This window comes from Alosa alosa, chromosome 10 (genome assembly GCF_017589495.1).
Source record: "Alosa alosa isolate M-15738 ecotype Scorff River chromosome 10, AALO_Geno_1.1, whole genome shotgun sequence".
Taxonomy (NCBI): Eukaryota; Metazoa; Chordata; class Actinopteri; order Clupeiformes; family Clupeidae; genus Alosa; species Alosa alosa.
The window spans coordinates 19,595,944-19,608,851 of NC_063198.1; the positions used below are offsets into that span (position 1 = coordinate 19,595,944).

The 12,908-nt window shown below is 40.1% G+C and overlaps 1 protein-coding gene across 1 annotated transcript in view; it reads left to right on the forward strand.

The window, feature by feature from the left end:
• acad9 (acyl-CoA dehydrogenase family, member 9) overlaps positions 1–12,908 on the forward strand; it is a 20,676-nt gene continuing 7,768 nt past the window's right edge. The window contains exons 1-9 of the mRNA XM_048255338.1: positions 1–316; positions 669–762; positions 889–990; positions 1,106–1,212; positions 1,531–1,631; positions 1,772–1,850; positions 2,637–2,811; positions 4,262–4,335; positions 4,689–4,764. Of these exons, the coding sequence (XP_048111295.1) occupies positions 131–316; positions 669–762; positions 889–990; positions 1,106–1,212; positions 1,531–1,631; positions 1,772–1,850; positions 2,637–2,811; positions 4,262–4,335; positions 4,689–4,764 (994 nt within the window). The 5' untranslated portion in view covers positions 1–130. The remainder of the gene's footprint in view (positions 317–668; positions 763–888; positions 991–1,105; positions 1,213–1,530; positions 1,632–1,771; positions 1,851–2,636; positions 2,812–4,261; positions 4,336–4,688; positions 4,765–12,908) is intronic.

Genomic DNA, 12,908 nt, shown 5'->3' on the forward strand with positions numbered 1-12,908 from the left:
GTGCGACAAAAAGAGGTGAAAGGTAGCCTTCCTTCCAACCACTACAGAACAGTAGCTCTAACCTCTGCCTTTTCAATTATTATTAGGATATTGTGAAGGGGAAACGGGGTCAGTCCCTTTGTTGTAAACAATGAGTTTAAATAGGCTTTTCGTTTTGTCCAACTCGTTTAAAGTTGGAAGAAGGTTAATGCGACCTGGAATCGGACAAACAGGCAAAGGAGTCGTCCTGTCACATCTTCAGTTGCAGCGCTCTATCAAAACTAACTCAAGGAACCTTGCCTATGCCAAAGATTTATTTCTTGGTAAAGTAAATAAGGTAAGGTGTTGAGTCAAACTGATTGACGGTGGATACTTATATTTACTGTAACTAGCTGTTCATATTGTAATTGACCGAATGTCCGGAGTAATGTTAACGTTAGTTTTAACTTCTGAGGTACAGTAAAGTTAGCCTGCAAAACTTTAACCAGACAGCTACAGTATAAGTTATGTAACGTTAACGCTAATTGTAGTAGTTCACGTAGTTCACCATTACGGAAACGTTTGAGATTGAATTACATTAGCCATCGTTTCAGGTTCGAGCAGGCAACGTTAAACGGTTTGATAGGGTTTAACGTTAAGTTAACGTTACCGACCAGTTAACTGATATTCCTCCTCCTAATGTTACATAGTCAGAAGTTTTCCCTTACCCGGAAATTGGAAACGAAGAATTAGAAGAAATCAATCAATTAGTTGCCCCTGTGGAGAAGTTCTTCAACGAGGATGGTATTGTGCCAAAGTCTATTCATATATAGTTCCAACTGATATACTTTTGATGTAGAAAAAAATATAATATTATCTGCAGCCTATACCTTGCATGTTGCCCCACTTAATATGTATTTTACATTTCAGTCGATTCGAAGATAATAGATCATGAGGCCAAGATTCCACCTGAAACTTTGAATGGCTTGAAGGAGTTGGGTCTCTTTGGGATTCAGATCCCTGAGGAGTATGGTAAACTATTCAGAATATATTGTGTGGTATGAAGCCTCACACTGATCTTGCATTATGACTGAGGATGGATAGAAAGGTTGCCTGAACTGTAATGTGGGGAATCCTTGTTCTTCAGGTGGACTGGGGTTGTCCAACACTATGTATGCCCGTCTGGGGGAGATCATATCTCTAGATGGGGCCATCGCTGTCACTCTTGCAGCTCATCAAGCTATTGGTTTGAAGGTTTGCAGCATTTTTAGTGTTGTATGTGGATGAAGGATGTGATTTATGTTTCCTGTACCAGTCTTCTTTGCCTGTTCCTCTGTGATGCTGAATAGATTTATTCTGCTGAAAAAAATCAGATCATGTTAAACTTGACCCCTGCAATATCAACAGAAAAGGTTTTTAAATTGTGCAGTAAGGTTGCGTTCCAAATGTCCAGAATGGCACTACCTTTAACATAATAACAATATACAATGCATGCAGATGGTAGGTTTTTAAGTGAAGTTATGTCGTCCATATTCATCCATAATGTCTTTTGTTCCCCAATCTGTTTTTTAGGGGATTCTCATTGCAGGTAGTGAGGAGCAAAAAGCCAAATACCTTCCCAAACTAGCAACTGGGGAGCATGTTGCTGCATTCTGCCTTACAGAGCCTGGAAGGTAAAATCACTAGTCATGTTACAGCCCTCTGTGTCACTCACTGATAGATAACACTCATCAGCTGGCTATAGCTGGTGTGTGTCTTTGTGTTAACTCTGTGTGTGTGTGTGTGTGTGTGTGTGTGTGTGTGTGTGTGTCAGTGGGAGTGACGCCGCCTCCATACAGACCAAAGCAACGCTGACAGAGGATGGGAAACACTACCTGTTAAATGGGTCAAAGGTGACAGACATGTTTGACTGGGGGGGGGGAAAACACATTTTTTTTCTCTCTTTATCATGTGTTGTATTTTGGAAAGCAATTGATGATAAAAAAATCAAGTTGAGTCACATTTATTTATATAGCACTTGAAAAATATAATAAGGTAGTGAAATTAAAAGAATAAAATAATGGCAGAGAAGACTTGTAAACATATAAAGCAACAAAATGCCAAATTGAACTGATTAGTCTTAAAGGAGAAATCCGGCGAGTTTTCACATAGATCTCTGTTTCTCAAGGTCTCCGAGTACGAAACAAAACAAAAACAATTGGTTTTACCTAGTACAAGTTGTTACCACCAGCAGCTAACATAGCCAGGCAGCTACAGCACTACACTCGGTGGGCATGTACCATGGGGGCTCACGGACATACCCCCCAGAGTGTAGCGCTGTAGCTGCCTGGCCACATTAGCTGCTGGTTGTAGCAATTCGAGCTAGGTAAAACCGAAAAAAAATGTGTTTTTTTCCCATACCGCACTCGGTGACCTCGAGAAACGGAGATCTATGTGAAAACTTTCCGGGCTATTCCATAATGTAGAACCAATGATGGGTAAAGCTTCACTACCCTTTGACTCTTTTTTTTTTTTTTTTTTTTTCTCCATAGTGCTGCCTATCGAAACATTTTTAGGTAATATATGTGTGCCACTGTGCCAGGCTTTGTAGACAGAGTGAAGGACAGTCAGTGGTGATGATTCAGTCACTGAATCAACCAGCAGCATGCTGATGGATTTCAATGTTCTGTGTTCTTTAGATATGGATATCGAATGGTGGCTTTGCTGACATCATGACCGTGTTTGCCCGGACTGAGGTGGTGGACAAAGACGGGCAGACGAAGGACAAGATCTCGGCGTTCATCGTGGAGCGGGCATTCGGTGGCGTCACCAGTGGCAAGCCAGAGGACAAGCTTGGCATTCGGGGCTCCAACAGTAAGCCTGGCTCTCAGCCTAAGAACCTATAGCATTGACAGGACAATGGCTACCTCTTCAGTAATAACAAGTCTTTTGAACAGTTAGCCATGTTGTCCTGCAAATGTAGCGTAACACAATGCATGTTAGTTGTATGGGATGTGCAGTTCTCCGATATGGTACTTAAACACATCTGTTGGATTCATTAAATTAATATGTTGCAACAGTGATTTGATTCTATTTGCCTGTATACCTAGTGTTTCTTACCTCTGCCAAGGAGGTTATGTTTCCATCCAACTTCCTGTCCTGTCTTGATTCTGTCATAGTATGTCACCTTCTGTTAGCTCTAGCAACACAATTAGAGGAAGCAAAAATATTCTCATTTGGGTGTCCAAATTATATTTGCACATGACAATGAGGTCAGTAGTTTTTTGCTTAATCCTCCTAACAAACCATCAGACAGGGCTGAAAACATAACTTCCTTGGTGGAAGACCTGTTATTGATCCGAGGCACTAGGTGGAGGTATGCCCTGTTTTACCTGTTTGCGCAGGTATGCCCTGTTTTACCTGTTTGCATAAACTTGACCATGTTAATACTGTGTCCTAAATCTAAGCACTCAGGAGCAAGCTTGTGCAAAATTCAAAATGGAATTGAGAATGACTCTTTAATTCCTATTAAATTCTTGAATTTGAATTGAGGACAAAAACAGGATGTAGAATTACAATTCAAATTGGAATTAAAGGAAGTAGAATTGAAATTAGAAGAAATTTATATACATTATTTAAGGGTAGTGTTTAACTACCATCAAACACACAACTTATAACTTAAAACAGTAACCAATTACATTTCCAGAGTAACCTTCTCAAAACTGAATGTATGTGAAATTCAACACATTCTTTCTGTTGTGTGACTGGAATTGCTTTGAATTGCCATGAATTTAATTTCACTTCCTGTCATTCCAATCCAAATTCAAATTCAACATCCTATGGGGCGGAGCCAATTCAATTCGAAATCCAATTCATGAATTGAATGGAAGCCCATTCTAAAATTCTGAAGTTTGCACAAGCCTGCTCAGGAGTAGTGCTTGAGGTAGCAGTATACTAATAATCTCCCTAAACTTGTTCCAGTGGAGGCCTAGTGGCCTTGGGGGTAGAAGTCAGTAAAGATGACGGTTACACTTGACTTGAAGGTATCTACATAAGAGTGACATGACACTGTCATGAACATTATAAACAAGTCATAAACGTTTATGACATAACGCTTCTATCATTAAGTGTGATTCGGTTTTTGTCATGACAAGTTAGGGTTAGGGTTCATGTGTCATGACAGTGTCAAGTGTTCATGACAGTGTTATTTCACTCTTCTGTAGATAAATTAAAGTAGAAAATAAAGTAAAGTGTTACCGAGATGACTTTGAGTTGGTCTTTTTTTGTTGCTTTAGTTAAGATTTGTTGTTGTTTTACCTTCTAGCTTGCGAGGTGACTTTTGAGGACACCAAGGTGCCGGTGGAGAATGTTATTGGAGAAGTCGGCGGTGGATTTAAGGTAATGTATTCGAGGTTTGGCGCAGCCTCTCGCAATTAGGGGGTTCAGCTTGACTGCTTTCGCTTCGGCTCTCTCCAGGGAGAGAATGAAAAAGGTCCTCTCACCTGCTAATTAAGAGCCATCTCATCAGTATGCGGCTTGCGGAACGGAGTCGCCACATTTTACTTCTTCCTCTGCTTCTGAGCCTGTCTGAAAAGAGTTTGAGCTGCCGTTTGCATTTTATTTTTCTTTGTTGTTCTTTTTGCCACATTTGTATAGTTTTGTTTTTGATTTGAGCCCCCTAATGAAGGAGCCATTCTGTCAGCCTTTGAATGCCAAGCAGGTTGTGTGTGTGTGTGTGTTTGTGTGTGTAGGTGGCCATGAACATCCTGAATAGCGGCCGCTTCAGCATGGGTAGTGCCGGTGCTGGAATGATCAAGAAGCTGATTGGTGAGTGCAGATTACTCCACAGGGAGAAAACTCTAGTATACATGTCTATGTTTTAGAAGGAATTGTTATACAATTTGGGTGTCATGTGTAACACTCGGCTCAGAAAATATTGTTTAATTATCTAAATTAGCTTTATTGCAATGCAATGATTCAGAACACGTGGATGGTGTAGTAGTACGTTTCTGTATTGTATTTAAATATAAAAGGTGAATTGTACTAAATAGGCAGTGCAAATAATACAAATATTAATAACAGATATAAATAACAAAATAAATAAATCACAAAATTTGCAAAAGCATTAAATAGTAATATACAAATATCAATTCATAAATCTTACCGTAGTAAAACAGGTCTATCCTGTTTATCCTAAGTTGGGTGCACCCTCTAAGCTACTGTAAGTTTGTTACATAAAAAACTAGATGTACCGCATAGCGGTACAAAATATGACCGCCGCTCAGTCCTGTACATCCGTTCCGCGAAAATAAATCACACTTCAATTTGTCTCCATATTTTACTCCATCCCCACTCTTGAAACTTTTGTGTATGCTTGTTTGGCATGCCTGAGTGTGTGTAAAAGGGCTGCACAGAAAGTAGCCTACTGGTGCTGAAAAGGTGAATAGATTGTAGAATAGCCAAAGAAGATGTAGCATTGTTATAAAACCTTTAAAATCTCTAAACAATCACAAGTAGGGCAGTTCATCACAGTTCATTCATTGCAACTGGATTGATGAAAGGTCACTTACACCTGTAGGCTACATTGTATTTGGGAAAAGCAAAAGGTATCAGCATAATGTTATTTATTTATTTATTTTTATGTATTTATAAACAAAAATATCTCTGTCAGTTCCATGCCGTTTTCAACAGCTATCAAAAACAAAGGTCATTTTGGATGGATGGATTTTTTTGTGAATGTTTCTTCTTCTACATAAGATTTTAGTCATCTTTAGTTCATGTAATACTTTTATTGTCAATGCACAAATTAAGTAACAGTAGTCTGAAACGTTATTGTTAATGCACAAATTAAGTAACAGTAGCCTAGTCTGAAACGAAATGCTGTTTTACATCTAACCAGTGGTGCAAATAACTGACATGTCCAAATGGGCCTTGATGAAATGCGCCGCTAGACTGTTCATACACATTTTAACGGGCCAAAGTTGAAGAGCTTTTGTCCGTTATTGTTAGTGCAAATATAGGCTGATTCATGTTCCCTTGCATTGTTTAACTGAGGTCCATGGCTAGTCTGGCTTTCATCAGACCAAGCTCAATCTTTTAAGAAATCAAAAAATAAATAGCGGGCAGATCAGGCTGGGTTCACCCAGCCTAGTCCATAGGCACCCGATATTGTTTAATTTTCCCGATTGAGATATACACGCTCTGGCTATTCTAAATGCAAAATGCATCAGGGAGTTATGACAAAACGGTAACTAACAAACTAGATCCTAATAGAAAGTTGTTAGCTTCCCTAAGCTACAGGTAGGATTATAAGGTAGGCCTATTGACAACATAAATTGTCAATAGGCTATGCTGGCTTACACAAATAAAATCTCCTTTGAAAACCAATGGCTTACTTTTACAGTATCAAGCGGACTTAAACTGTCATATCGTGGCCGAAAAGTTGTAATAACATTCACGCAGCTCCATGAGTCAAGGAAAAGCGAATGAAAGTAGCCACTTCTAAATGGGACCCACTACACAGTAGCTTAAGGTGTTTTGCTAAAGCAGCCATAATGAAATGAAGGTGTCATTGTTTGATACTTCACACACACATCGCTTTTTTTAATTTCACAGACTACAACTACCAAGCTGTAATCAAAGCACATCGATTCCCCTCTCACACCCTGCACGACTTAAAACAAAATAAACAGGCGCCTCATTCTCACGCGTATGTATAAAAACTGTATCAGACCGGTGTAACGTTGGTAAATCTTCCATTGCACAGAATGATTTTGTAGCACGCGTGCAATAAATGACAGTCGAAAGATACAAACAGTGCTGCTATACATTTGCTTTAGGTATAACCGCATTTATAGTTTTCTACAAATGCAATAAATCAAATGCCTCCATCACTCAACCAACGCTTAACGGTAACATTACCTAGGTCCTTATTGATATTACAAGATTAACGTACCTGCAGTAAAAAAAAAGCATTATTTCGCTTCAAGAAGAAATGGGAATTACACTTCATGTGAACATCGCCCTATCCTTATTAGATGTTCGCTGCGTGTAAATTACAGTCCTTGTATGAAGCGCCCATTGTTTTTCCAACCCACTTTTAACTTCCAACAAAATTACGCCTCACTGCAACGATGCGCCATCTAGTGGACAAACGACTACTTCTGCCAATAATGAAAATGCAGCCATGATGATGATGATGATGATGAATATTTATTTTGGCTTTCTTTTAATCCTACTGATTTTCATTTTTTTACCGGGGCAAATCACAAATGAGTGATTATGAGCCAGGTTGATGTGGGCCCTTGAGACCAACATACCATAAAAGATTCACAGAGAACTGTGTCTGCCCTACCCTCCTTTCGGGGTCCAGTCCAGCGGGGGCTGCAGATGAAAACGAAAAATGACGGTTCCATGCTATCCATGTGGGGGTACATGCTCACCAAGTTTTGTGTACCCGGTCTTTCAGTGTCCCGGGAATCCTTGTTGGTGTACGTCACTAAATGTACACATAAATTATTTTATTGTAAGGCCCCCCATGAACGAAAGTACACAAAACTTGGCATGCATTCAGAGGGTGTCATAATGATCCTACACTTTTAATTTCGTGCAGTTTTGACCTTGTCAGCCAGAGATATTGAGATGAAAACACCTAATTTTTTGCTTTTTAATTTTTAACTAGGTGGCACTATACATGAAATAAGTGGTAATGGGATGGGTTGACATGCCCCCTTAAGACCAACATACAAAAAAAAGGTGGACCTCCTAGGCCCTACGGTTCTCGAGATATTCACAGAAAACTGTGCCCGGCCCCCTACAGGCCAGTTGGTGTAATATAACAGAAATTCATTTATTGTGTGGCCCCCCATGAACAAAATTCCACGAAACTTGGCGTGCATTCAGAAGGTGTCAAATCCTTGTTGGTGTACGTCACTAAATGTACACATAAATTATTTTATTGTAAGGCCCCCCATGAACGAAAGTACACAAAACTTGGCATGCATTCAGAGGGTGTCATAATGATCCTACACTTTTAATTTCGTGCAGTTTTGACCTTGTCAGCCAGAGATATTGAGATGAAAACACCTAATTTTTTGCTTTTTAATTTTTAACTAGGTGGCACTATACATGAAATAAGTGGTAATGGGATGGGTTGACATGCCCCCTTAAGACCAACATACAAAAAAAAGGTGGACCTCCTAGGCCCTACGGTTCTCGAGATATTCACAGAAAACTGTGCCCGGCCCCCTACAGGCCAGTTGGTGTAATATAACAGAAATTCATTTATTGTGTGGCCCCCATGAACAAAATTCCACCTAAACTTGGCGTGCATTCAGAAGGTGTCAAAATGATCCTACACTTCCAATTTCGTGCAGTTTTGACTATGTTAGGTCACAGATACCTACAATTACAACACCTCATTTTTACTTTTTTGTGTTTAACTAGGTGGCGCTATACATGAAATTAGTGGTTATGGAATGGGTTGACATGGCCCCTTGAGATCAACATACAAAAAAAAGGTGGTCCTCCTAAACCTTACGGTTCTCGAGATATTCACAGAAAACTGTGTCTGCCCTACCCTCCTTTCGGGGGGTGCAGTCCAGCGTGGGGGCTACAGATCAAAACGAAAAACGATGGTTCCATGCTATCCATATGGGGTTACATGCCCACCAAGTTTTGTCTACCCCGGTCTTTCAGTGTCCCGGGAATCATTGACGGAAATTTGGACATGCGAAAAAGAAAAATCGGATATATCACTGTAATATAATGTATCAACTGCAAGTTATCAGTATCCACTGTATCAATCAATCTGTTCCGTTCTTTGTTTTCCAAATTATCATGAAAATTGATGCATTACATATATATCATTGTACATTCAAGAATCTGTCTGGTGTGGGGAGATAAAAGGGAAAGTCAATGTCAGTCAAAGTCATGGGTGGTCCTACTGCCAGGGAGGCAATGGGGGTTCAGAGGTTGGGTTTGGCTCGCCATCATATCCAAAAAAATATTTCCATCCACACTAAAAAACCTGACCGAATTGTTCTTGTCATCAACGGCCTTACGATTGTTCCTCGGTTTCTTTTCTGTATTCAAGTATTATTAGTTCGTCTTTGTTTGTGGTGTTACAGTTGAAAGTTCATTCTATTCTGTTGACTATTCTGTTGTTCTTCTATATTTCCAATCAGTTATCAGTTGTTAAAGCAATTAGCGGTCTTCAGTGTAGTCTGATAGTTCAGTGTAGTCTGATAATTATGACCGCCGCGCAGCGAAGCGGCGGTCATATAGGTTTAGTCAGATTTTTTTTTTTTCGCGATGCCCAAATTTCCGTCAATGAGTCCCGGACACTGAAAGACCGGGTACACTAAAACTTGGTGGGCATGTAACCCCACAAGAATAGCATGGAACCATCGTTTTTCGTTTTGATCTGTAGCCCCCCCGCTGGACTGGACCCCCGAAAGGAGGGTAGGGCAGACTCAGTTTTCTGTGAATATCTCAAAAACGTAGGGTTTAGGAGGACCATTTTTTTTTTGTATGTTGATCTCAAGGGGCCATGTCAACCCTTTCCATAACCACTCATTTCATGTATAGCCACCTAGTTAAACACAAAAAGTAAAAATGAGGTGTTGTAATTGAAGGTATCTGTGACCTAACATAGTCAAAACTGCACGAAATTGGAAGTGTAGGATCATTATGACACCCTCTGTATGCACGCCAAGTTTGGTGGAATTCCGTTCATGGGGGCCACACAATAAATTAATTTATGTTACTATACACCAACTGGCCTGTAGGTGGCCGGAGACAGTTTTCTGTGAATATCTCGAGAACCGTGAGGGCCTAGGAGGTCCACCTTTTTTATGTATGTTGGTCTTAAGGGGCATGTCAACCCATCCCATTACCACTTATTTCATGTATAGCCACCTAGTTAAAAATTAAAAAAGCAAAAAATTAGGTGTTTTCATCACAATATCTCTGGCTGACAAGGTCAAAACTGCACGAAATTAAAAGTGTAGGATCATTATGACACCCTCCGAATGCATGCCAAGTTTTGTGTACTTTCGTTCATGGGGGGCCTTACAATAAAATAATTTATGTGTACATTTAGTGACGCATACCAACAAGGATTCCGGACACTGAAAGACCGGGGTACACAAAACTTGGTGGGCATGTACCCCACATGGATAGCATGGAACCGCCATTCTTTGTTTTGATCTGTAGCCCTCCCCGCTGGACTGGACCCCCGAAAGGAGGGTAGGGCAGACACAGTTCTCTGTGAATATCTTAAGAACTGTAGGGCCTAGGATGACCAATTTTTCCAGTATGTTTGCCTCCAGGGGTCATGTTAACCCATTCCATGTGCACACATGTGCATAAACAGATACACACGCACACACATACATTTACAGTAATCATACATTGCATGACACATACTCACACAGTAGACATATGTACGCATGCATGCACATGCACAAACACACATACGCAGGCAAACACACAAGCACGCACATACACACACACACACACACCCACACACATAAACACAAATTTGTACACGCACACATGCACACAATTCAAGAATTTTTTCCGGCATCTACTCCCTGAATTTTGGTCATTGATACCCGGGACACCGAACCACCGGGGTACATGAAATTTGGTGGGTATGTAGCCCCACTAGACTTTTACGGAAAAATTTCATTTCGTCCCCGGGGACCACCACCACCCCCACCCCCCGTGCTGGGCCCCCTGAACCGCAAAAAAAAAACAGTTTTTCCTAAATAACTACCTGAACCGTGGCACTGAGGATGAAGAATCTTTTATGGTATGTTGGTCTCAAGGGCCCACATCAACCTGGCTCATAATCACTCATTTGTGATTTGCACCCCCACCCCGTAAAAATGAAAATGCAATATTATTCTGCTTTAATCACCCCTATCTTCAGTTAAGATGTTCAGAACTGCACCAAATTTTATGTGTATGATTGACCTGGCATTCTCTGGGGGTATGCCAAGTTTCATAGAATTTCATCCATGGGGGGGTCTAAAAAATTAGGTTATGTGTACATTTAGTGACTGTACACTCATTGGCCTGTAAATGGCGGTGCACACATATACACATGTACACACACAGGCACCCACATACTATCGGTATTAGAACGGCCGATACATAATTACAAATTCAGTAGGATTAAAAGAAAGCCAAAATAAATATTCATCATCATCATCATGGCTGCATTTTCAGTATTGGCGAGAAGTAGTCGTTTGTCCACTAGATGGCGCATCGTTGCAGTGAGACGTAATTTTGTTGGAAGTTAAAAGTGGGTTGGAAAAAACAATGGACGCTTCCTACAAGGACTGTAATTTACCGCAGCGAACATCTAATAAGGATTGGACGATGTTCACATGAAGTGTAATTCCCATTTCTTCTTGAAGCCGAAATAAATCTGAGGATGTTTATCGGACATGCTTGGTTTTACTGCAGGTAATGCTTAATCTTGTAATATCAATAAGGACCTAGGTAATGTTACCGTTAAGCGTTGGTTGAGTGATGGAGGCATTTGATTGATTGCATTTGTAGAAAACTATAAATGCGGTTATACCAAGCAAATGTATAGCAGCACTGTTTGTATCTTTCGACTGTCATTTATTGCACGTGCTACACAAATCATTCTGTGCAATGGAAGATTTACCAACGCTACACTACACCGGTCTGATACAGTTTTGCCTATACATGCGTGAGACTGAGACGCCTGTTTATTTTGTTTTAAGTGCGTGCAGGGTGTGAGAGGGGAATCGATGTGCTTTGATTACAGCTTGGTAGTTGTAGTCTGTGAAATTATTTTAGAAGTGGCTACTTCATTCGCGCTTTCCTTGACTCATGGAGCTGCGTGAACGTTATTACAACTTTTCGCCACGATATGACAGTTTAAGTCCGCTTGATACTGTAAGGCGTAAGCCAAAGGAGATTTTATTTGTGTCGCCAGCATAGCCTATTGACAATTTATGTTGTAAATAGGCCTACCTTATAATCCTACCTGTAGCTTAGGGAAGCTAACAGCTTTCTATTAGGATCTAGTTTGTTAGTTACCGCTTTTGTCATAACTCCCTGATGCATTTTTGCATTTAGAATAGCCAGAGCGTGTATATCTCAATCGAAAATTAAACAATATCGGGTGCCTATGGACTAGGCTGGGTGAACCCAGCCTGATCTGCCCGCTATTTATTTTTGATTTCTTAAAAGATTGAGCTTGGTCTGATGAAAGCCAGACTAGCCATGGACCTCAGTTAAACAATGCAAGGGAACATGAATCAGCCTATATTTGCAACGAACAATAACGGACAAAAAGCTTTCAACTTTGGCCCGTTAAAATGTGTATGAACAGTCTAGCGACGCATTTCATCAAGGCCCATTTGGACATGTCAGTTATTTGCACCACTGGTTAGATGTAAAACAGCGTTTTCGCTTCAGACTAGGCTACTGTTACTTAATTTGTGCATTAACAATAACGTTTCAGACTACTGTTACTTAATTTGTGCATTGACAATAAAGTATTACATGAACTAAAGATGACTAAAATCTTATGTAGAAGAAGAAACATTCACAAAAAATCCATCCATCCAAAAAATGACCTTTGTTTTGATAGCTGTTGAAAACGGCATGGAACTGACAGAGATGTTTTTGTTTATAAATACATAAAAAATAAATAAATAAATAACATTATGCTGATACCTTTTGCTTTTCCCAAATACAATGTAGCCTACAGGTGTAAGTGACCTTTCATCAATCCAGTTGCAATGGATGAACTGTGATGAACTGCCCTACTTGTGATTGTTTAGAGATTTTAAAGGTTTTATAACAATGCTACATCTTCTTTGGCTATTCTACAATCTATTCACCTTTTCAGCACCAGTAGGCTACTTTCTGTGCAGCTGCACACACACACTCAGGCATGCCAAACAAGCATACACAAAAGTTTC